The 25,975-nt window shown below is 32.7% G+C and overlaps 1 protein-coding gene across 4 annotated transcripts in view; it reads left to right on the top strand.

The window, feature by feature from the left end:
• Positions 1-25,975, top strand: part of MMS22L (MMS22 like, DNA repair protein) — a 116,985-nt gene that overhangs the window by 16,473 nt on the left and 74,537 nt on the right. For all 4 annotated transcript variants that reach the window (XM_006926281.3, XM_015600458.2, XM_025042929.1 and 1 more), the window contains 4 exons: positions 7,198-7,374; positions 12,237-12,299; positions 22,065-22,184; positions 24,069-24,295. In XM_006926281.3, coding sequence (XP_006926343.1) covers positions 7,198-7,374; positions 12,237-12,299; positions 22,065-22,184; positions 24,069-24,295 — 587 coding nt within the window. The remainder of the gene's footprint in view (positions 1-7,197; positions 7,375-12,236; positions 12,300-22,064; positions 22,185-24,068; positions 24,296-25,975) is intronic.

Raw genomic sequence — 25,975 nt, forward strand, 5'->3', positions numbered from 1 at the left:
CCTACTGATATGCCAACTACCTATAAATCCAGGCTCCCAAAAAGATGAACTAGAAGCTTAACTAAATTTGTAAGGAAAATTGCCTGTCTTTAACTGTGGTGCTTGCAGTTTAAAATTGTTTGTTTATTAAAAGCCAGCCTTCATGCAGATGACAGCCTGAAGTTCATGGTGCCTAGATGATACTAAAAATTTCAAGCCAGTGACTTCTAAACCAGTGACATTGTTCAACAGTCATGGACAATAGGTGGATGCTTAAACCTGCCATATCTTCCCATTTAAACTCCCCCAAAATATAGAAAAACAGGAACAAATAAAACTACACAACGTGTTGATAGCCTAACTATAAGATAGGAATATTTAAAACTGTAAATTAAAAGTAAAAACCACCAAATTTCTACCACAAAACTTACTAGCAAGCAGGGGCAGTCAGAAAAGTTGCTTAGAGGAGAGAAGGGGGCTAGTTGTAGTCAGTCATAAAGTTGCTCTAAAACCATTGCCAGAATGTGAAGATACTGAAAAAGTTTTCTTATAGATCAGAAAACTCACTATAGGATAGGAATATAAAAGTGTGTGCATTACATGAAAAGGCAGTCTTTTAAAGGTAGAGCTTCTAGAGAAAAAAAAAGGCAAAAAGGAAGGAGTCCCCCATGGTGATTGGGGAAAATGATAGGAAGTAAAAGAAAATATGATCCTGTAGAACAAAAGAGAAACAAACAAACAAAAAACAAAAGACACACCTGCTCTGCCACAACCACTACCACCAAAAAAAAAAAAAAAATCCAGTTAAAAACTGGAACTTTGTACATTAACAAAAGAGGGCTCCACTGAACTAAGAATCTTAAAGTAGTCCAAATCTACAAAATGAGAATACAGAAACTAAATAAGTCTTTCTAAAGTTACTACAAGAAAACAATTGTTGTACTTTAGCTGATGATACCCTTTCCCCCAGAAACAACTATAAAGCAGAAGAAAATTGTAAGACAACACTTCAGACTGAATTAAATAGACAAGCATTTGGGGTTGTTAAAAACACCTTGAATAAGATATTCCAATGTTAAAATAAATAGACCAAAAGCCAGGAATAAATTTAAAAAGCAAATTGAATGCAGGAGAGAAATGGAAATAAAAATTATTTAGAATTGACTAAATTACAAGGTTCCAAGGAGAACAGACTGAAATGAAAATTTAATTAGAGGCATGGAAGAAAGGTAACCAAGGGACTAAAAATGAGATAAAGGAATATTGAAGAGGTAGAGAGAAAATGTTTGAAATGGAAGATAGGCAAAGAAGAAATAACTATGTTTAAATGGAGTCTCTAAAGAAGAAAACAAAACAATGGGATATAACTAACATTCAAAACTGTTATCCAAGAAAACATTCCAGAAATAAAAAGAAGACCTAAATCATACTGAAAGTGCCTTCTGGATAAATGGAAAGATTAACTCCAAATAATCCATCTTAAGACATAGCTTACTAAAACTATTTAATTTTAAATATATAGAAAATGTCTTTGTCTTGTAGTAAATCTTTAAATCCTCCAGACAAAAAGACCAAATAAAAGATCAAAATAATTCGACCTCTTCTAGACTTCTCAAAACAACATACCAAGGCAACAGTTAGCATTTTAAAAAGTCTCAGAAAGCCTTTCTCCTTGTAGAAGTCTGCCATCTGGAAGAGGACACTCACCTGACCATGCTAATACCTTATTTAGGACTTCAGCCTCAAAACTGAATGAATTAACAATATGGCACAACAGAACAAGCTTTCAGCTTAGAGAAAAGCAATTTAGGTTCTACCTTTTAACTCTGTGGAGTTTCTATGGACTGTAACGATGAGATACTCCCTTAATAAAAAGCTCAAGACTAAGAAAAAGTGATCATACTAAAAAAACAAAACAAAACAGTCCTAAAACAAAGGAGCAAGTTAACTGTTCTTTGCACTATCTGCAGTGGCTTTGGAGACTAAGATGGATGTGGATAAACTGAGAAAGAAAACCAAAAAAAGCAATTGAAAGTTTCAGGAGGAACAGGAAAGCCTGTGTTTCATCTGCCTGGGAGTTAATGATACCACAGAATGTTGACAGCAGGCTAAGCTTCATACAGGACTTGTGCTTAGGAGCTTTCCATACTGCTAAAAGCAGTGGGGTTTTTTTTCTACTTTGTACAAAGATTTAAAAATTCACAGTGCGACAATACTGATTTATACAATGCATTCCATTTACTCTGTGTGTGTACAGTAACATTATTCCAGAAAGAAATATTTAATTCCTTGTCCCTATACCTTGCCTTCCCCCACATTATCCCTGGAATGAGATTTAAAGTTTTCCCATTGAGAAAGGGGTATTTTCTGCAACCAAATGAGTGTTTTAAACATTAACGCTCTAAGGAAATTATCCAAAGGGGAGAGGCAGTTCAGGGTTGTTGAGTTATTTTGAAATGTCTGGGCTGCTGCTGACTTTTATGAAGGCAACAGGATGCTGCTTCCTAGGGGTACAGGATAAGAAGCAATTAGAGAAGCCTAGGAGAGGCTCTAGAATGTTTGGGAATTCACACTTAACCTAAAATTCTGTGGGAATTCCAAGAATGAAAATAAACTAATTTGATCAAGGACATATTTGTGTCCCAGAAAATATTGTAAGCAGGTAATAATACTGGATAGATCTGTATGAGTGTTTTCCTAAAAAACCAACACTCATTATCTAGTAGACTTCAATTAGACTTCAGTTCAGTTTCCCAGAAGAGGAGGAAAGCTAATTAATATTCCTTGAGTGCTATTTCTTATATGCCAGAAAGTAGAATGGGTGTGAGGTTAAGTAAACTGTTGAAATAACAGAGTCAGAATATATGAAGCTGGATTTATAACACGGATTTATTTGATGCCACAGCCCATGTTTTTTCTACCACATGATTATGTATGAAAGTTCATGTTGAAGAGAGTTAGAAAAAGAAAACAAAGGAATAGCTGAAATAATTTACTATTCTTCTTTTGGGGAAATAGACCTAAATGTGCACTTTCAAATTTCCAAAAGTGCCACAGATGAGGCAGGGGATATATCACGTGCAATATAATAGAGTTGGAGCCTGTACACATTATATATTTTAGCTGCCACAAATATGTGTATGTGTATATATGATGTGACCTTTAAGCATTACATACCGAATGTTACAAAAATTTACTGTGGAATAAAAAGTTATCAATGCCCATCCCCAACCAAAGACTCAGAAAGTATGGGCCAAGGATTCTATAACTTTGACCCTACCAATCAATCCCAGTTCTAGGAGTTTACTCTCAGTATATACCCGCAACAATTCAATAATACATATGCATCAGGCTATTTATTGCAGCATTGTTTGTAAAAGCATAATATTAGAAACTACCTAAATGCCCATACACAGAAGAGTGGTTAAATAAACCATGGAATATCTGCATGTTGGAATATTACACATTTGTACAGTAGAGTGAGAAAGATGTCTGAACTGATAATGTAGTAATTCCAGGGATTTACTGTTAAATGAGCAGAGTACAATAAAATATTTACAAGGTGCTTCCTTTTTGTGTAACAAAGTAGAGAAAAGAAGGAGATAATAATATTTAGTTTACACAAACACTGGAAAGACAAATCAGAAACCATTGAGATTTGTGGGTAGGAATGGGAGATTGGTGAGTCAGAATGGAGTGGAAGGGTTTGAATGTGTTGTTTTAAGTTAGAACCTTGTTAATCTTAATCTGTCAGGTGCTCCAGAAATAAATCAACATGTATGGAGGGGGAGGGTTTCCATAGAATATAAGAAGAAACAATCGAATCTAACTATTGCAAGTCAATAACACTGGGGGGCGGTGGGTAGAGGACTAACCTAGGTTACTCAGAATGCTCTAATTTGACTATGTACTCTATAGCTAAAGACAAACTAAAGAAGTACAAATACTGGACTCCTGTTAGGAGATTTGTTTTTACAGTGTTACATATGGGTTAGCAATTTAAATCTATTTTTTTGTATTCTAAGACTTAGCAAATTAATATGTTGTGGGTAATTGGAACTAGCTTCGTTACTGTTAGAAAATTCAGTTACAAATATAGAAAGAGGGAAAGCTAGAGTGAACCATAATGAATTGGACTAGATTTAGGTATCAGTATGAAGTAATGGTTTTTAATAATTATAACTAGATGTAGGTGTGCATACATTTTTCACATTATCTACAGAGGGCCTAGAAACCGTGATATCTGAGTAACAGAGCAATTTGCAGCTGTCTTGGTTTTGAAATAACCATTTTCCAGTGAAAGGAAACAAGGCTCCTTTTGCAAATGACTGATACCAGATTGGGGCATGGAAAATAAAAAATGAGCCTGGAACATTTTGTAGCACAACCTAAGAAGGCACTCAGAATATGAGGACATTTTAAAAGAATACACCAACATGTAGATCTCCCACAAGCCAAACCTGAGATAGTTTAAGCAACAAAATAAATGGTAGGAAAGGATTGTAATCTGTACAATAGGACTTTGTGAGTCCATACTGACAAAATAAATGAATAAATAGAGAGTAGGGGAACTTTTCCTAATAAATGTAAAAGTATGATGGAATTAGAAAATCATCAGTTGACAGCCCCCTTAGTAACTATTTCAGGCAAGAATGCTCAGTGGCTGCCAAAAGTACTATGAAAAACAGTATTTACATAGCTTGATAAGTATCTCTACATGATATTTATTATTTACAAAGGAAGTAGTGCAGAAACTCTGGCAGATATCACCCTAACCAAGTGATCAAAGTCAACCAATTATAAGATGGATCGGTATTATATAACCTCAGTATGCTCCATTGAAGGGACAAAAATGTTTCTTTGGTATTCCTACCCAAAATGCATAGTGTGCATCTAATCATGAAGAAACACCAGTCAAACCTAAATAACTGGCCTATACTCTTTAAAAATGTTAAAGTCATGAAAGATATCTGAAAAACTGCTACAGATAAAAGGAAACCGAAGATGGTAGCTACATGCAGCATGTGAGAATAGAGAAGATGTCTGATATAATTGTAGTTCCAAAAGAAGTAGAAAACGGAACAGAAAATATTTGAAGAGAAAATGACTAAATATTTTTCAATATTAATGAAAGCTATCACATTAAGAAACCCATTGAATTCCACTTAGGGTAAAAGGATAAATACACCCAGATACAATATAGTAAAACTGTAGAACATCAAAGATAGAAGAGATTAAAAGATGTCAGCCAGAAAAATACATTACTTTCAAAAGTGTGACAATTAGACAGTCGACTTCTCAACAGCAATGGAAGCCAGCAGAGATGATACCTTCATGGTAGTAAAACAAAGTAATGGTCAACCTAAAATTCTTCATCCAGCAAAATCTTTGAGAGTGAGGTGAAACAAAAGCTATTTTTAATGGAGCAAAATTGAAGGGAATCCTAAAAGTTATTTTTTAGTTAAAAAATAATGATGCCAGAATGTAGGTTCTGAGATGTAGGAAGAAATAAAGAACAAAGAAAGCAGTAAATGTTTTGTATAAATCAATAGTATAATCTAGTGGAATTAAAAAAGTGTTAAGTACACAGTAATACTGGCGTATAAATTGAGTAGGGCATAAATGAGAGTATTTTAAGATCCTTGGTTTTTTTTTTTGAGATAAGAGATATAAACTTATTGGGACATTTGGATGTATACTGTTATTTCTAAGGTAATCACTGCAAGAAGAGAAAGTAGACTAATTTACAAGCTAGTGTGGATGAGGGGAGGGGAACGAAATAAATATTCAACCCAAAAGAAGGCATGAAGTGGGTGTTGGTAGAAAAATTAGGTGTACAAATAGAAATACAAAATAAGATGGTAGTTTCAAAACTAAATCTATGTCATTACATTAACTGCAGTTGCTCATTTTAAATAACTAAATGCTCATTCAGAACAGACTAGCTGTTTACAAAAGAAAATTTAAGACGTAAAATACAGAAGGGTTCAGAGTTGATAAAAATATAAGAAAAGTAATGTATTAAACTAATGTTGGAGAAAATTAGACTTTAAACCAATAAAAGCATAAAGTTGTTTCATATTGATAAAAGGTTCAGTTTATCAGGAAAATAAAACATTTAAAATTTTACGTGGCTAATAACATGGCATTAATTATAGAAAATAAAAATTAACAACTATAAGGAGAAATACACATCCTTAGAGATATGAAATATATTTCTAAAAAACCTTCAGGTAAAAGATAATGAAAATTATAAAATTTTTGAAGGAAATATTTAACTACTAGTTAAAGACTGCAGCTAGAGATATAAAGAGGGAAATTTATAACTTTAAATATAGACGTTAGAGGGAAAAAAACATTAGAAATTAGAGCTAAGACTTCATCACAAGAAGTTAGGAAAAAAATCCCTGCATAATAAACTCAAAGAGAGTAACAGCAAATAAAACTAGCACACATTTATGAAATTGAAAGCAACAAAGATGATCAAATCAATGAAAAAGGTCAAAAGAGCCAAAAATTGGTTCTTCAAAACAGATTACTAAAGTTGGCTAATCTTTCTTAAGATGATTACAGAGTCAATACTAGAAATAAAGGGCCATGACTTCAGATTTCTGCAGCTATTAAAAAAAGTGAGATATTGTCAACAACTTTATGCCTAATAACGTGAATACATGAAACATACCTAGAAAAAGAAAATCTTAACTAAAACTCATCAAATGTTCAAAAGCAGTAAATTAAGTAAATGGTTTTATATAGTCATATACTGGAATATTCTGATGAACTATGGGCCATACTCATTAATATGGATGAATCTCAGAAACATAATGTTGAAGAATAAAGTTACCAAAGAGTAGAAACAAGCCACTTAGGAATACAAACGTGCATTAGAAAAAAAGGTGAAGTCAAAATATGTACTTTAGGCTTATAGACCTTTGTGGCAAAACTTACAAAAACAAGGGAATGATTTATTATGGAAGTCATGATAATTACTCCTGGATGGGAGAGGAAGATGTAATTGTGGGAACATGGCGGATCTTTCTAAAATACTAGTCATTTTCTAATTTTTAACCTGGGTGTTTTTATTAGTCTTTAAGCTTTGAGTATTTTTTTATTTTCTTTTGTGTAAATATTTCCTTATAAATATGGGGAAAATGCCCAAATCAAAGGTTACTGTATCAGTGTCAATTTAATTGAATCATATTACTTCTGTTTTTATAGTCATTTTGGAATTGGTTGAATAAATTACTTAAAGCACTCTTTGACAAATCAAGTGACCAAAGACGACCTTCTGTGCCTGTAATCCAGCCTACAGATCCATTAGGTTTTAGTTGGTGGATTATTACTCATGTAGCATCATTTTACCAATTTGATCGTCATGGAGCAGCAGATAAAATGGTAAGATTTTATTTTTTTAAACTTATCAATTAGTACATATTTTTGGTAGACAAATTAGTAAGTGCATAGAAACAAAAATCAGATCATAATTCTGCAGAGATATATTCAGCTTCTTAATATAGGAGTTGTAGACCTTTCTATAAACTTCTCAAAAAATCATAATCTTTTTGTTTTTATAGTTTGTTTAAGGTAAAGGAACTTGCAGAAGAGTTGGGATCTAGTCCTGGCTCTGCTAAGTAGTTGTGTGACCTTCAGTGAATTACTTAAACCTTTCTGGGCCTCTGTTCCCCCTCATCCAGAAGTCATGGAATTGGAAGATTCCTTCTAGGTCTAAAATCTGTAAGATTGTCAAAGGGAAAGCATATTCTTCCAGAAATGCATTAGTAGGTTTTGTGAATAATTTGGTAAAATTATTTTCTCCAAATAACACTTTACAGATAAACTTTTAGCAAAGATATTTTAATCTATTAAACAACTGTGAAAATTACTTCAAATAGAAAGACAAATTTTAACTAGTATATTAATTTCTAGTTAGAAATATTTTTTTACAGTTATTTAAAAAGCCCTATGAATAAAACCAGCTGGTAGATGTGTTTATTTGAAGCCCCATTTATATGTAGTTATTTCTATATTCAGAAGTGAGTAGTAGTATAGTGTTATATCAAGCCTATCAGTTCCACAAAATAAATCTAGGATCTTGAAGGCAATGTGTCTATATTTTAAAAATTGGTCTTTTTCTGAGTGGTTACTAAACCTGGCTGATTATCGACCTACCTGTGAGTTCTTTTGAAATTCAGATTACTAGGTCTCAACTTTGGACATCCTGATTTAGTAATCTGGTTTGGAATTTGGGAATCATTTTTAAAAAGTTCCTTAGCTCTCATCCTATACTAGGTATGGTAACTATTGCTTCATGAAACATGTTCCTTGGACTTGACCAGTTTTCCTCTCTTTGGAATACTGGACAGTCTGAGAAATCATACAATTAAATCTGAGGTTCAGTTAGTATTGACATTGTGCCATAGAAATGGAAAGGGCCTCAAAAGGTTCTTTAAATGATCTTCCTAATAAAGGCCCTTTAGGAGAACCCAACATAAAGTAAAATATAGTCTGAAAGTGCTCTGAGAAGTTCACATGCAGAATTCTACCATATATCAAGAGAGGTCAATAGAATGAGCTCACAGAGAACAATTGTATGTCCTTTGTTTCTGTAAATGAGACCTTACCATGCTGATGTATAATAATTACTCAATAAATGTTAGAAGTTGCCATTATTACTGTAGTATCCATTTTTTTGAGTATTTTTGTGGAATTTATATGGTAATATTTAACATCTTTTAATTACTAGAATATTGGAGCAACATTAAAAGAACTCAATAATCTACCTATAATTCTGAGGTCTTTACATGAAATTTTTATTTCTCTTCCCTTCCAACCTTAATTCTTCGAAGTCTATATTTCTGATTTGAATCAGTGTAAATAAATATGGTAATTAGTTAAGCACTTCTGAGTTCTTATTGAGAGGCTATCATAATGATAGGTGTCGATGATAGGATACAAATGAAACAAATTGTATTGCCTCTTGCTTCAAGGAACATGCTTTCAGGTTATTAATGCTTGCTGGAACTGAATTAACACTTATTTGAGTGGTATATTTCAATAGCGGTTGCTGTTGAACCCCAGACACTCCCAGTGTGGTATACATAATTAACCACATTAATATATATCATTACTGTTTTGATGTTGAATTGTACTAGTACAAACATCCACAGTAGCATTGCTGAAATCACTCTTCTCTTTCATACAGAGAATTTGTAGATTATTGCTTTTATTAGCTCTGAATCAAGATACTAAGTGAATTTTTGACATTTAAAATAGCTTCACCTATGTCTTTCAGTATTTTCAGCAGTTTTTACGTGGGTTTTTTTTTTTTTTTCTTAATTCTTTAAATTACATAAAAGGTTTTCATAGTAAAGAAAACCACGATATTTGAAAAAGACTTTTATATGATAAAAATAATAAAGATGTGCAATATATACGAGTATGTATGTATATAAAATAGACTGCTTTTGTTCACAAGTCCTCAAAGAATTTCAGATATTTCTGGACTTGATGGCTTTTAAAGAAAAACTCAAGCTCTGTAGTTAGTAGTTTTCATTAGGAATGATGTCTTCAGCATACTGCATTTGCAAATTGTTTAATATCTCACAGTGACTTCAATTTTTATCTCAGTGAAGTGTTATGAAATAGGTGAGAGGGTAATATGTCCATTTTACAGATACAGAAACTGAGTTACACAGTGGTTAAATATCTCTCTATTTTTATCACCTAAGTTAACTTGATATTAAGGTCTTCCTAAGGACTGCCTCTTATGAATGGGTCTTTGATAGGATAACCAGCTTGCCAGGGACAGTCCCAGATTATGCCTATTATCCCCTGGTCTCCTCTGGTTAGGTTTTTCTTTTATTCTCGAAAGTGTCCCAATTTGGTTTATAAATCATATAATCTGATCTATGAACATAAAAACATTGACTAATCCTTTCAGAGAGCTGATATAGATTGTTAATTTGGGTCTGGGATTTATTTACATTAGAATTTTGAAAATTACTAGAATTCTTTTATCTCCTTATGATGTATTAGCATAGTCAGATACCATATAGAAAGTGGTTATATTAAGCATGCTTTATTCCACTAAAGAGTAATCTGGTATGACAGTATGATATGAAGTAATAATGGTTAGTCATATGCCCTACAGCAGAGAAATACCTCTGATCTTGTGTTAACCATAGACACATTTCAGTTGTTAAATATGAACCGCTTTGCCTTGAAGGTGAATGTGAAATCTTTACATTTTAAGTAGGTTTCAGATATGACTAAACTTATTTTTTAAGTTTCTGTAAATTGGACTTGTGCTATTTGTAGATTGAAATCACAAAATTTGCCAAAAGCTTAATACAGGCATATAAGGAGAATTTGGTGTCTCATTTCTCATAGTAGAGGCTTTAGGTTTTCATATATGTCTGTTCAATGCTTTTCTCTCAACCTAGATGAGAGAGTGTTATCCTCTTACAAACTTTTTTAAAAGCAAATATAGTTTAAAGAGAAAAATTACTTTTGAACATTTCAAGGATCAGTTTAACACTGCTTTCCCTGCCCATGACATATTGCAATCAGTCAGGCCAACTGATGCTCATCTTTGAAACATCTGAAATGGTGAGTAGATAAAAGATGTTTAATGTAACCTTAAAATGAGAGTTGTCTCAGGTTACCTTGTTCACTGAAAGTGGAGGGTGGGAGATCTATTTTATATTTCTGGTTGAAATACCACCTATACTGAAGCCTAAGTGGGTGTCTTGGTTTTGATAGTAGGATAAGAAATATAAAACACAGCCCCAAATTGATGACTTCCTACTTCCTTTCTATCAGTGGAATTAAGTTTTATAACTTAGTCTGTAGAAGAAAAAATGCTGTAGCTGCTCAAAATTTTCCTATGGAAGAAAAATCTGTATCCTATTGATACATATTCCCTTACTCAGACTTGATTTAGGGAGGATTTAGTTGCCATTTTTTCCTCTGAGTTATGGTTTATTTTTGTTTTAGATTATAGCCACAATACTCATCTTTAGAGCTGAAATTCTTTGGACAAGAATTATACTACTTTTATAATTCGTGTGATTCAAATGCCTTAGTAGAACAGAATAATTGAAATATACACATTAACACTATCGAATTATAAAGCTAAAAACATTAATCTCGTCCTGTTCCCGCTTATTTGGGACTAGTGACATTTTCTTAGCAAAGAATGATGTAAAAGTGAATTGCTGAAAGTGAGGGAAGGCTTGTTGGAATGAGAAACTTAGTTACTGGTAACCTGATATAACGGAAGGAACCCTGGTTTTGAAGCCAGACCCACTTGGATTTGAATCCATGCTCTGGCTGTATGTACGTAACCTTTTTGAGACTTGCCGTTATCTATGAAATGAGAAAGTTTGTTTGAGGAAGTAGTAATGTAAAGATCCTAATACAATGTATACATATAATATTGATAGAACAAAATAGTCTCCTTTTTGAGAGAGTTTTAGGGCTGCCAAGTTTTTGGGGACAGTTCTCATGACAGCCTTATTTCTGACACCAATAGAAAGCTCAGGGGATTCCCCAAATTATATAATTTATTTAGATTCGCAGAACTCACTGAAAACTATTATACTCAACAGTTATAGTTTATCATAGGAAATGGCTATAAATTAAAATTAGCTAAGGGAAGAGTCCATAATGCAGAGTCCAAAAGAAGTACCAAATCTGGGGCTTCTGTTTTCCTCCATATGCAGAATTGAGTATCACGTGAACTTAGTATCCTGTGAGAAGGTCCTGCAGGTTTTCCATTGCTTAAATATAAGGTTGTACTATGTAAAATTTTTTATTTTCTGTCCAAATATTTTAGTTACTTGTTTACTAGAGTAGATTGTCTTGAAGTTATTATGTATAAAATGAAGAGAAAAAAATCTCTGGTGAGTAAAGTACAGAATAAAGAACCTTTGGCAAAAAAAAACCTCCCAAAAATACAAAAATTTTTTTCCCTGTTAGATTATATCTGACAGCAAAATTAAGTATTTGTCAAAACATAATTTTATAGGAGTACCACTATTTAATGAAACAACTTCTGATAAGGTTTACATTGGATTGGAATAGTTGTTAATTTTTTTCTGTCAAGTCTCAACCAACTCTTTGCCAAAGTAATTTTAGACATTCAAGAAGTTGTAATGATGTCTGATGATGGACAGAATGTTTCCACTTCACACTTAACTGCTATATCATTCTTTTAATTTGTAATTTTAATACAAAAATATTTTCTCACTTTCTAGAGACAAATGGAATCAAATTGGAACTTTGTAGAGGAATTGTTGAAAAAGTCCATCAGTCTTCAGGTATGCATTAAAGTGAGACAATTTGTGGGCTTTGCTATATTTTTATGTTTCAGATTTTATTTATAAGAACCAAGCTAACTTAAAATGATTTAAAATAACAAACTTAGTTCACTTGTTAAAAACTGGAGATAGAATCATCATTCTTTGTTAATGAAGTGTCAATATACAATAGTTCCTAATAGTGACTGTCTTTTGAAGGTTTTTTATTTTTAACTGCTAGTTAAAGGACAAAGGTAATTATCCTAGTTGGTGACTTTGACAAAATGTATTCAAAATAAGTTGTAGATGCTGCAGAACTATAAGCCATTCCTCGACTATATGATATCAAGTCTAGGAGACACGATGAGAGAGATAGTCAGTGGCATTGGAAATTCAGCTATATCCTCATCACAGCAGGAAGGTGACTTGCCTTGCTGAGCAATTTGTCTTACAGGCTTGAATCATGCTCTAACTGATAAGGTCCTAGTTTCTGAGCCCTCATTTTATACCTTATCATTTTTCTTTTTGCAGAGCTGTTAATGTAGTGCTTCATGGCCCACAGGTCAGATTTGACCTCCTTTTAAAACAGTTTTAAATGTGCTGTTCATCACATCTTTATACATATTGTATTGTAGTTCTGTAAAGTTTGTTACATAAGTTATTTCTGGAAGGATTTAAGGGAAATTTTAGTAAAGAATATTTTTTAATTTGGGAAATAGATTACTGTTAAAAATAAAGATTGTTAAAAACTTGAAGAGGAATAAAGAAATATGTGGTACAAGATTGCTACATATATAGTTCACACACATATTTATCGTATATCCATATCTTGGAAAATCATTTTAATAGCTTGAAATTTTCTTTTCCCTGTTATCTGTATTAACTCTAAGTATTTCTAGATGAAACATATAAATATATTTAGTTATAATATAAATCTTCTAATTATGAACTAAGAATTCTAGGTTAGCATTCCATTCATTGACATCAGAAACAAAAGAGGTTTTATCCCAACCATTATAATAGTTTTTGTTTATTTTTATTTTTTATATTATTTTAATTGGCTTCATTCTTAGTTTTTTTTTGAGAACATATTACTTTACTTCAAGAATGTAGGGAATCACTAGAAAATGGTCATTGTTATTTATATCAGCTATTCATCCAATCTTAATGCCTTAGCATAGCTTAAAAACCTGGTACTTAAATTTCTGTTGAGCTCTGACAGTGTATGAATTCCTGGTGTTGTTCAGCTAGGTTTTAAATTACAGAGTATTTCTTAGGAAACTAAGGGTTCATTTGAATAAATACTCATATACCTACAATAGGCAAAGAAAAAAGGAGAGAGAATTTATCCTCTCTTCTCTGCCAAAGAACGTTTGTTTTTTGACTAAGTGATTGAAAATCATTTTTAAACACATTTAGTTATTTGAAAATTAATATTTTTTTCTTTAGGTTATGACTTTCTATAATTTTGTTTTTAAATGAAGGAAACTCATCTTGAAAAAACCTTCGTAGTAAGAATGTCTTACTCATAATGTGATAAAACTTATTCTGACATGTTTAGTATACCTTTACAATATAACTGGTGTTTTAATGGTGTCAGCTAAAACTAGTATGAAGATAAATAAGTAATTTTTGGAAGTAGGTAGGGCGACCATCTGGATTTGCCTGGCTTGGGGTTTCACAGAATGTAGGATTTTTCAGTGCTAAAACCAGGAAAGTCCTAAGCAACTGGACGAGTCAGTCACCCTAGAAGTAGGGATGGTACAGCTAATCTCAGAAACTTTCTTTGTGAACTCAGGTCTAGCATAAAGTTAAAGTAATATCTTCCCTGTGAAAGAAGAGGTCATTATAATATATAGAAAGAGGTAGTCCATTCTCTCTAGCAATCTTTCAATTTTGTCATGCCTTGATTATATCAAATTAGATTTTTATAAGTATAGGAGTACTTGCTGGAGTTCTTGAAACCAATTTTGTTGGATACAGTAGGTGGTCATAAAGAATAAATAATATGTTTGGATATAGCTATCAGTTTGATTATATCTGTTTTCTCCCATTGAGGTAAATTAAAATTTGACCATGCTCATGTGTTTTGTTTTGATCTCCAACAGTGAAAGAGGTCATTTGCAATATTTTTAAAAAATACATTCCACATATAGAGCAATCTTCAAATAAAATTGATAGGTACTCCAGTGTAGTTTTAATTAAACAAATAATGTTCCAAATCTTTTTCTAGCCACAGAGGATGGTCCAGAAACAAACATTGAGCTTTGTTAGTAAAGAGAGCATATATTTAATTTTACTTATATAGGTACAATTCAGTAGTAAAATATTTGCTTTAAAAACAATTTTCTAGAGGTAATCCTATTTAATATTTGTGAATGCTAACAGTGAACATTTATTCTACTTCTAAAACAGCATTATTGTTTTCATATGAAAAGGAAGATTTTTAGTTTTATGCTTTTTTAAATGAGGCTTGTTAAAGCCTCATTATTTTCTGAGATCACAAAGAATTTTCTAATAAAGGTCGTGAAAGAGTATAAAAAGAAATCTTAAACAAACCTAATATTTTTTAAATATTATTTGCATTTTTCAAAGAATTTAGAGACTCCAAGGCTAAAAACAACTCAGAATGTGATTAGATCTGAATAATGTGAGACAATAATTTTCTAATTACTAATTAAAAATCGTGTTTCTTGGACAGAAGGATCTTGACTAGGATATTGAATTTCAGCTCTCATTCAATCCTAAAAATAAATCTAATCAGGAGGACTTAGAGTTATTATTTAGCTTTCAAATAAAATTTTTTCTTTTGATGATTTCTGCTAGGTACATTAGTTATATATAAAAATTGAACCCCCAATTGTTAAATTGCCAGTTCTAAAGAATAAGCTAAAAGAGTAAATGTTGTCATTTTTAGTACAATAAAAGAATTCAATGTATGGAACAGACCCGAATTTAATATGCCTAAATTTGGTTTTTCAAAACAAAGATTGGAAGGTATTCTTTAAAAAATGTCTAAAGCAGGGGTCAGAAGCAGGCATTATGGAATATTCTACGATAGTTTTCCTCATTAAATAGTTTATACACACTCATGCAGCTGAGATGGACACCAGAGAGCCCTTGGGGTCTTGTGAAAAATACAGAAGTTTAGTGGCACAAACTTGGGATTGAGAAAGGCCAGCTTAAAGCTATGTGAAAAAGAGGCCCACAAGTCTTCTGGTTTATTAAAGATCTTTAATCAGAGAGCATGGATTTAGATGTCGTTAATCAAACCTCTTTGTTTAGATAAAGTTTGACCTTAACACTCACAGAATTGAAATATATTGGCTTAAGGTACAAAATACTTTAAGATAGGGTAGATAACAAAATGATAGCTGTCCCTGTGCAAGCATTGTACTTAGCATATAATTATATTCTTCCGCTTAATGCTATGACAATCTTGTGAAATTCCATTTTACACATTAAGCACTGGGGCCTGGGGGAGTTGAAGAGCTTGTCCAGGTTCACACAGCCAACTGGGAAGTGGCAGAGCTGGGATTTGAATCTTTATATGTGTTTTACTTACTGTGTGCTTCCTGTGCTCCCTCAAAGCATTTGACTTTGTAGGATTCTTAACAAAACTCATTTTTTCATTATTTTCATTTTAAAATTTCTTTGCTACTATGTGTTTGATTAGTAAGTAATCCATTTTGGTTTCTAGATCTATTCTGGTGATACTTGTGGAAAGTATCTCAATTTTCCTTACTGGTATTTTTCTCTCTTCAATAAGTGTGAGATGGGAAAATATAAGGTAGGAAGAAATTAATATACTCAGTTGTTCTCACATATTATTTTTGTTATGAATTTGAGCTAAGATGTCTATTGCCTACTCTTCTCCAAACTGTTGTGTATTCTTAACTCTTTGGCTCTCAGGATTTGAAGATGGGCAAATCCTTTCTCTTAATTCAACAGATATCCATACAGGTATATTTTCAAGAGAATTTAAAGAAAAAACTAAGGAAAAGTGGTTCAAAACAAAGAATAGATGAATATACAGAGCATTAAAATGTATTATAAGCTGAAAAACCTTACTTTTTAAGTCATACTTAACTGACTGATTACCTATCCTGCCAGAACTATGGAGAAAATGGTATTTTCTAAGCCATTTCTTTTCATTTTAATCTGCAGCCACTAGTAGGAAAACGAAGGGACACTTATTTTCTTTCCTTAAAAAAGAAAAGGAAAGAATCTTCTGGGATGCCATATTTAATTTCTTCTTAATTGGGTATACTGGAAACAGTGTGGGCTCTGGCCTTACAAACTTGGATTTTAATTTTGGTATGGTCACAAAGAGCAATTTTGATTGAATCCTTTGTCCATTAAATGTTCATTTTCCTCCTGGTTTTGGAACGTGGCAGAGATTAGTATGTATAACAGGCTTTGTAGTCATAAATCCTAGCTGCTTCCAAAGTGAACTTTAGTGAGCTATTTATAATTTTGAACCCCAATCTTCTTTTCTGTAAAATGAAGGTAATAAAACTGAGATGGTATGAGACATACATGAACTTACGTATGTAATTGTCACATAATGCCTGACACATGGTATTCAAACCTTTTATTTTTTACAAACTTTATTTTTATTTATGGTTTAAGTACCTCTGTAAAAAATGAGTTTCAGATACCAAATAAAACTTCAAAATAGATCTACTTTTTAACCTTGCAACATGATTAGTATGCTTTAATTTATATTAGTGTGCCAGAGGAATGAGCCAGGTCTAGTATAATATTTTTATCATAAAATCAAAGAATATTAGTGGTGGAGAGAACCTTGTCTTTTTTAGTTAAATGAGTTTAATTGTGTATTAGAGAAGCTAGATTTCTTTCTCTAAGCCATACAGCTTGGAGAAAATAGGCATCAGTACTCAGATCTCTTTGTTCATGCAACATTTATGGAGATTTCTTTGATGAACCAGGCACTGTACTAGGTCCTGGGGATATTATCTCAGTCCTCAGATTGCTCATAGACACTTACAGGCAGGTAAACATTAAATTTAACAAGGTAAGTACAGTGATACAGGTATGCATATTATACTGTGGAGAATAAAGAAAGGCCACTGTTTCGTGTGGAAGTTTCCTAGAGGACTTGAAATTTGAAGGCATTGTAAAGCATCAATAACTAAAAATTTCAAAAAATTCTAGATCCTGTTTGGTTCACTCTCATTCATTGAAAGATTGATAGCACCAAGATCACTATTTTTTCTATGTTTACTACTTTTATTAGTGACTCCAATGTTACTGTGTATAATCGACCTGTCTTTTAAATTTCTTAATATCCTCACTTCTAATCAGATTTTGTTTTACTTACCTTACTCACCTCCTCCCGTGGTTATGCTCTACATTTTTTTTTCACTTTGATTCTGCCCACCACGATTGACCTTTTCATTTTTCTGTCTTCTATTTCCACACTTTCCTCCTTAAACAATTTAGATTATACAGTCACTCCACCACAAACACCTTTAAATTACATAGCCCTTACCTGTTTTAAACTTGACAAAACCTAATCTTTCTCTTCTACCCACTGCCACCTCCACCCTCAGCTGAATATTGCTGGAGAAAAAGCATGCAATCATTCTTACTGATTCACCTTACTTTAAATCCTTGATCATAAATCTCAAATGGCACTCAGCTCTATAATGTTTGTTTTCCACTCTCCAAAATTACTTATTTCAGAATTTTAACACTCAATTCGACACGTGCTCTGCCCCAATACACTTAGCTAAGCTTCTTACCTCATAAATCATTAGGAAAATTGGACCAATCAGTAGATGCCGCGGTCCAGCCACGACAGGATCCAGGGGGCCCCGAAGGTGGGCAAGGCGTCGGCGCGGGAGACAGTCGACTACACAGCTCAGAGGCGGTGTGACACTGTTCCGTTTTATTGTGATTTGAGTACAACTTTTATACTTTTTATTTTGGCATTTGATTATACTTTGTTGTTAAGGTAGCAGGGAGTTAAATTTCTGTGGTTAGGCGAAGCAGAAAATCTTATAGAGTATATTATTATTAATGTTCATGATTAACTAGTACATTTTTCTCTCAATCATTAGAACAGAACTACCTGATGGAACAATCTAAACTTTTAATTCTTATATCTATTACGTAAGATACAGTTTGATTTAAGTAAAGGTGATAGATAGATGTATTCATAACAGCAAGCATTGGCTTGTGGGCAGACATTGTTCTTCTTTCTGCCTGAAGAAATCTTTTAAATGCTATTTGATTTATGCTATATCTAAAGTTCAAGCTGAACCTTTCTCATAGCTGTTCAAAAGTTTCCTTGGTGCAGTAATGAGGAAAATATTTATAAAAATCAGTTTTACAAAGCTGCTTTCATAAGCTAAGTTTCTGTTCCTTTGTTTTTAAGCACCAAGGAGATCCTGACCTAGCCAGCCTTTCTATGAAACTTAAACTACTATAAGGCACATGAATTCTATCTTTATTCACTATATGTATACTATCTTTATTATAAGCTTCTGTATAAGGCAAAGGAAGATCAGGTAATCTTTTCATACTATTAGCCCCTCTAGGTGGATACCAGAGTTTTCTATTTATCCACTAGGCCACAAAAGGAGGCCCTTCTATAGTAGGCACAGGCTTATGAGTAAATTTCTTATCCTTTACTAATTTTTCTACTAACTGCGTGGGAACAGGAGTATAAACTGGTTCTAGTAATTCAGCTTGTTATAATTTATTCATAATATCTTTAAGAGGCACGTCAAAAGGAATTTCCCTTAATAATTGTTCAAATAAAGGGTTTACGCATTCTGGACACGTCAGGGTGACTAGAGCTGATTCTATACACAGGGAATTTACTATGTTTTCCTCAGCCAATTTTGAGGAAATCCATTTGTATAGCGTTTACACTTACTAGAATTTGTGCTACCCAAATTCCCCCTATTAATAGGATCATTTCTAAGAAACCAATTATCCCTAAACACATGCCACGTCCTCGTTCTTGACGATGCATTCCTTGAAGCCTCTGTCCCCATCTCCGGACCTTGTCACACAGTAGGGTAGAAAGAGGACGCGGCAAGTAGAGAACTCCTTTATCTTTGTATCTTCAGATCTTCCCAGCATATTTGCTTTGTATTCAACCTTTCAATCTGCTTTTCTTTTATATTGGAAGTGACACTTTTTCTGTCAAAGGCTAATTCCCTTCCCTGTGCACTGGCTCTTCTCACCTGTTCAAGGACCCTATTTATCTTCACTTAAATACAGTCATTCCCCTTTAACTGGAGATTTGCTTTCTGTGGTCAACTGCAGTCTGAAAGTAATAAATACAGTGGTTCCCCTTTAACTGGAGATTTGTTACGTGTGGTCACCTGCAGTCTGAAAGTATTAAATGGAACATTCTGGAAATAAACAATTTATAAGTTTTAATTTTATCTCAGTCTGAGTAGTGTGATGAAATCTCATGCCACCCCACTAGGGATATGAATCATCCCTTTGTCTACTATATCCATGCTATATAAGCTACCTGCCTTTAGTCACTTAGGAGCCATCTCGATTATTGGAGAGAGACCACATTCACATAACTTTTGTTATATTTTATTATTGGTTATTGTTAATCTTTACTGTGCCTAATTTATAAATTAAACTATCAGAGGTATGTATGCATAGAGAAAAAATAACATATAGAGTTTGGTACCATCTGTAGTTTCAGGCATCCTTTGGGTTCTTAGACTCTATTCCCCCAAAATGAGAGGGGTCCTGGCATACCTACTTCTTTACCTCCGGTTCTCTCCTCACCCTGCCATAGTTAAACTTCTGTCTCTGCCACCCCCAAAACTGCTGTCGTCAAGGCCACTAATGTCTTCCATATTGTCAAATCTAAGAGTTCTTCTTGCTTTTCATTTTAATATCTCATCATTCAACCCTGTTGACCACTGTCCCTTTCTGAAATCTGTGCCTTGGCTTCCATGATGCCTGGTTTCTTTTGTATTTCATTGGCCACTGGTTTTTGCTAATAGACTCTTCTCCTTTTGCTTAAAATCCAGATGTTGGAATAGCAGAGCATTTTCAGTTTTGGATTTTTTTTTTCATCTATAGTCTTTTCCTTGGTTGATATGATCTTAGCTCTAAAAGCCATCAATATGAAGATAGCATCCAGTTTTATATCAAAAGCTATGACTTTTCCTTTGAACTCTAGACCCATATGTCAAATTGTCTACTTATTATCTCCACTTGGTGTCCTGTGTACTGTCCCATCTTCCTCCCCTTGTCTTCGCCATGTTAGGAAATAGTACCATCAACCCATTTTCTTAAGCCAAACAAATCTCATTGCTTCTGTTTTCAAAGATATCTCTAAAGTTTTCTGCTTATCTTAGTCTTACAGTTTAACAGAATTTTCTTCTCACCTATTGGGGTGGCAGAAGAAGAAGGAAGTAGGAAAAAAGTAGATACTTTAAATCTTCTATGGTAGAATAACCATGCATGTTTGTTAAAAAGTAAACACCATTGAATCTCAGCCACTCAACAATTATTTATTTAAAGCTTACTATATACCATGTACCTTCTGATCTCCCAATATGTCTACCTTGTACTTGACCTCTCAGTCTCCTTATACTGGAATTGTCACTGTTTACCTTCTAACTGGTCTTCTTGCGTCTGTTTTAATACACTATATTCATTCCCCATGCATGATCTGGAGCAGTATTTTTAAAACAATCACATCATGTCATTCCTGTATTTACAATGTTCACATGGCTTCCCAACATATTTAAAATAAAATCCATACTTCTCACCAAGACTGATAAAGCTTCAAAGAAATATGGTATCTGACTGTCTCTGACTTAATCTCTACAATACCAAGCTTACTGCTAATTCAGGAACTTTCTATGTGTTTTCTGTAATGAATTCTTTCTTTCAGGTCTTTTAAGTGGCCAGCTCTTTTTCATTCCATTGTTTAGCACAACTGCCAGCTCTCAAAAAGGCCTTTTTATTTATAGCTCCTAATATAATAATGATCCTTATCCAGTTACTTCACCACACACATTACCTTGCTTGTTTTGTTTTTCACAGTTATAACAGTTTGAATTTATCTTGTTTCAGTGTCTTCTTTTCCCATTTTCCCCCAAAATATAAGTTCTATTAGTGCATATCCGGTGTCTGACTTATTCATTGCTTTACGTTTACAACCTTAAAATAGTGTCTGGTCTGTAGCTCATTTTAAATAAATAATTATTTAATGATTGGAATTCAGTGGCATGTCACTTTTTTAACAAACATCCTGCCACTTCCTAAACATGTAAAATATGTGTACTTTGCCAATTCTCAGTTTTTCAAATAAACAACTCTTATATTCTAATAAAAAATTTGGTCTGGTACTTAAGTAAGGCCTGGTAGTCTGGATTTGTGTACATCTTAATTATTAGATCATTTTTGCTATTTCTTTCTGGTTTGGGTTTTTTTTTTTTTTAAGTCTCTGGATTTCCTACACCTTTCAGTTGTGAAATACCTATTGTAATTTTTAAATAATTGAGTTAAAAGTCGAGTTATATAATTTCTGAATATATTTCTGAATAGTATCTCATATATTCATGCTCTCGAAAGCAAATTTTCAGACATTTACCTTATGCTGATTTAGACCTTGTCTGAAGAAGAGATTAGGTATGATTTGGTGATGTATATTCATATTCTTTCTAGAATTGGGTTGGTATTTCAGTGCAATATCATAAGGTTATAACAATATTCATTGTTGCTAGAGCCCGTTTATTTTTTCACAATTTTATTTTATTTTATTTTTAGGATGGTATATTAGAAGAGCAATTACGAATGTATCTTCACTGTTGTTTGACACTCTGTGATTTCTGGGAGCCAAACATTGCAATTGTCACCATTTTATGGGAATATTATAGTAAGAATCTGGTGAGTAAATAGAATATGAATTTGTTCTTGGAATTTGAAGAATTCTTATACATTTGAGGAATGTTTTTATGGCTTAATTATGAATAGTTACAGATTTTTCAAAAAGTTATTTTTTTCAAAGTAGATCAGAGTAGCTCAAGAATAGTTTTATATCTGGCCCCGTGTATGGACTTATGGAAGACTTCGTGAAGTCATAAATTTTTAACTTGGCCAGAGGAATGAGTGAAGTTTTCCAAATACAGAAGAAAAAGAGCATCCAGGCAAAAGGAACAGCATGGACAAATGTATGGAGACATGAAAAAACATGATCTGTTCCCACTATGTTAAATAGTTCTGAGTGAGAGGTCTGAGATGACTGTGAAATTAAGGAAAATAGAGAATGTAGTCTGGAGGTAAATTATGAAGAGTTGAAGATAATGTGCAGTTGAAATTATGATTTATTTGGGAGACATTAGAAAGCAATCACATGACATGTATGTGTTTGAGAAAGTTGTTTTCTCAAAAGGTTGTAAGTGAATTGGGTACACATAAGTTCGTAATCCAATGTAGTAGTATAAGCAAATAATGCAGGGACAATTGATTTAGAAAGGAGAGCATAAATTTGGAAGATAAAAAAATTTAAAGATAGAATTAAAGGATTTAGTTACCTATAGAACGTGGAGAGATTTGGCATGTTTGGTTTTCTGGGTGTATAAAATCAACTCAAGATAGAAAATGGAAATAGAAAATTTACAAATTTACAAGTAAATTACAAGTTTAGGTTTATACATAATGGAGCTTGTTAAAAATGAGAAAAATAGCTTTCTCTGAAGCATAAGGTCAGGCTGATTAGAGAAATGACCAAATCTAGTTCTGAGACAGAATGTGTACAAGATGAATCTCGATAAATATCTTGTCATAACTGAAAGCAAGGGAAGATATCAGAGTAAGTGGAGTCATGTCAAAAGGACACAGCCAGCTTTTAGGAGTTCCCGTTGCCCAGTGCTGGGTAAATTTGAGCATAAGAAAGAATAATGACTGCTGCAGATTAAAACTTATCAAATATGTTCAAATACTTGTTTATGATGCTTTTAGAAAAATTATTCTGAAAAAAACGCTTATTATGAAAACTAAATTAAGGAAAATATAAACTATATTTTAGAGTGACCAAATTTCTGATGAGCTAATTCAGAAGGAACAATAGAATTAGATAATCACTATTTCATACATCTGACGAAATAAAGCATCTGGGCAATGATTATCAGTGCCTGCTAAAACTGTTAACTAAAAGACTGGTGGGGATCACTAAAATTAATCGATCAGGCTGATAGCTTGATCAATCTTAACATCACAAAAAGAATGATGACCTTTTGTGCCTCTTTACTAATTGGAATAGGAGTACCCAGTACTTACCAAAAAACACCCTGAATCTGATCAGTTTTCTAGATCCAGTTACCAATTTTTAGAAAGATAGGTGATAAAAGTATACATTAAATGACATGAGGGAGATACAAGCATCTAAGTCCAGAATATAGGAAATTCTATACAATAAATGACGGTATAAAAATAAATGGTATGATAAAAGGTTGAGAAACTTACAGAATAAAAGAGCTTTAAGAGGCATATCAACCACGTGCAATGTATATATCTCGTTTGTATCCTAATTTGGACAAACCAACTATTAAGAATACATTTTGGGGATAATCCAGGAATTTGAATACCTCTTGATGTTTCATGCTTTTATGAAATTTTTATTTTGGAGGAATATGTGGTAATAATGGCTGTGTAATTTTTGTGATTAAGATGAGTCAAACTTTTAATGAACTAATTGGGATTTACAGCTTTCCATTTTTATTTACTCAGGGATTTAATAAGTGTTTTCTATCTCTTTTTGTTTGCTTTTAGAATAGTTCTTTTAGTATTTCTTGGCTTCCTTTGAAAGGCCTTACAGATATCGTTAAGTCACCCTTGTCTATGCTAGAAATGGTGAAGACCTGCTGTTGTGATAAACAAGATTATAACCTGTATAAATCCAGAAGTAGTTACACCATTTTCCTTTGCATTTTGGCAAAAGTTGTTAAGAAAGCAATGAAGAACAATGGCACTCATCCTTGGAAACAGGTTAAAGGAAGGTGTGTACCATATCTTTCTCTGTAATGAATGTTCATTGATATCTTTGGAGAAATGTTACTGTTTGTATTTTTTAAGTTAACTTGTGCTTGGAGGTCTTTATGGTTTACACATTTAAAATGTATTCCTTAATGTGGAAAAGCAAAATATGGAGCTTTTTGAGCCTGCCAGTTTTTTATAGTAAGGAATGAACCTAATATCCATAACTTGTGGAAGACTTTAATTTCTTATTTATTAGTCTTAAAGATGGAAATTTCACATATTAAATGCAAGGATATTAGAAGACTTGTTTTTCTTGTCAAAATTAATTATAATGTTATTATGTAACTCATTGTATGCATTTTACTAAAAATTATAAAAGTAACAACCATCTCTAGATTGTACATTAATGAGTAATAGATTCAGCCTATAAACTTTGTGTTCTTTGAGCCCATCAGTCCCACAAGCCCTTCATTTTTAAATGAAAACTAACCAGAGTGTAGTAGAACCAAATAACTCTAATGTTCTCATTTGGGGAGTATGTCCAGTTTTTATTTCTGGTATGGTAAAATAAACTTTTGGTCACACTTGTCTATTCTCTTTTTTTAGAGTTTTATTTGTTACATGGGTATGATTTTTAATTGTCTTCCCTTGTCCTACTTCCTTTGCTTTTCCCAGCTCTTTTCCCAACATTCTTTATGTATACACTGCCATCTACCACTTACTCTCCTTATGGAGTAGGAGTTCTCACAGTACAATACTTTTTATTTTATATGGAGACTTATCAGGAATCACTAAATGAAATACCTACTTAATTCCCACAATGAATAATTTTAAGAAGGTTATAGTGAGGCAATTTGGATTTTTTAATTTAGATTATACATTTTTAAAATGGTAACTTCTTTGTTAAATCCTCGGTAATTATGTGGCTCAAATAGTTGTTTTCGTTTGCTATGTTTGCCAGTTTGTCTTTGAATCTTAAATCATTTTATGGAAGACATGGGCATGATAGAGGATATAAAGATAATTAAACAGATCTTTGCTTTCAGGCGCTTGTTGGCTCTATTATTTACAAATGAGCATTTAACTGCTCATGAACATTAATCATTTCTATCCTGAAGAAACTAATTACAGAAGTTACAAAATTTAACAATCTTTAAGTAGGAGTCAAAATGAATGAATTTCAATTCTAATTTCTTAATTGATGAAAGAAAAGTACATCAGCTATTAAAGTTATAGTAAGTACTATTGACAAGAGATTTTTAAATGGCTTGTCTTGGATGTTTGAACACTAACAATTTTCTTTTTGAGTAGGTAAAAATAATTTTCTACCACTTTGATTTTTGTTAGGGTATAAGTATAACAGAGCAAGTCTTTGTGAGAGGTAGAGGAAGAGTTTAAGGAAAATTATTATATAAAATTGCCTTGTTAAGATTTCTGTAAAGCACATCAAATTGTATTTAAAGATTAGGTATTTTTATTTGTCAATAAAAATTTTAAAAGAAAGGTGATGGGGGACTAAAATAAAAGGAAAAGTCATATACCATAGGAAAAGAACATTTGGGGAAAGCCACTGAATCTTTCAATTTACTTATAAATGATTTTATGTATCATTGAGCAATTTGAAGGTTAGGGGTATTCTGTTAATTTGTTTTCTAAGTAGAAAAAGTGACGTGACAGCATCATAATGAAGAATTAGCTAA

Source organism: Pteropus alecto, unplaced genomic scaffold (genome assembly GCF_000325575.1).
Source record: "Pteropus alecto unplaced genomic scaffold, ASM32557v1 scaffold7, whole genome shotgun sequence".
NCBI classification, from domain to species: domain Eukaryota; kingdom Metazoa; phylum Chordata; class Mammalia; order Chiroptera; family Pteropodidae; genus Pteropus; species Pteropus alecto.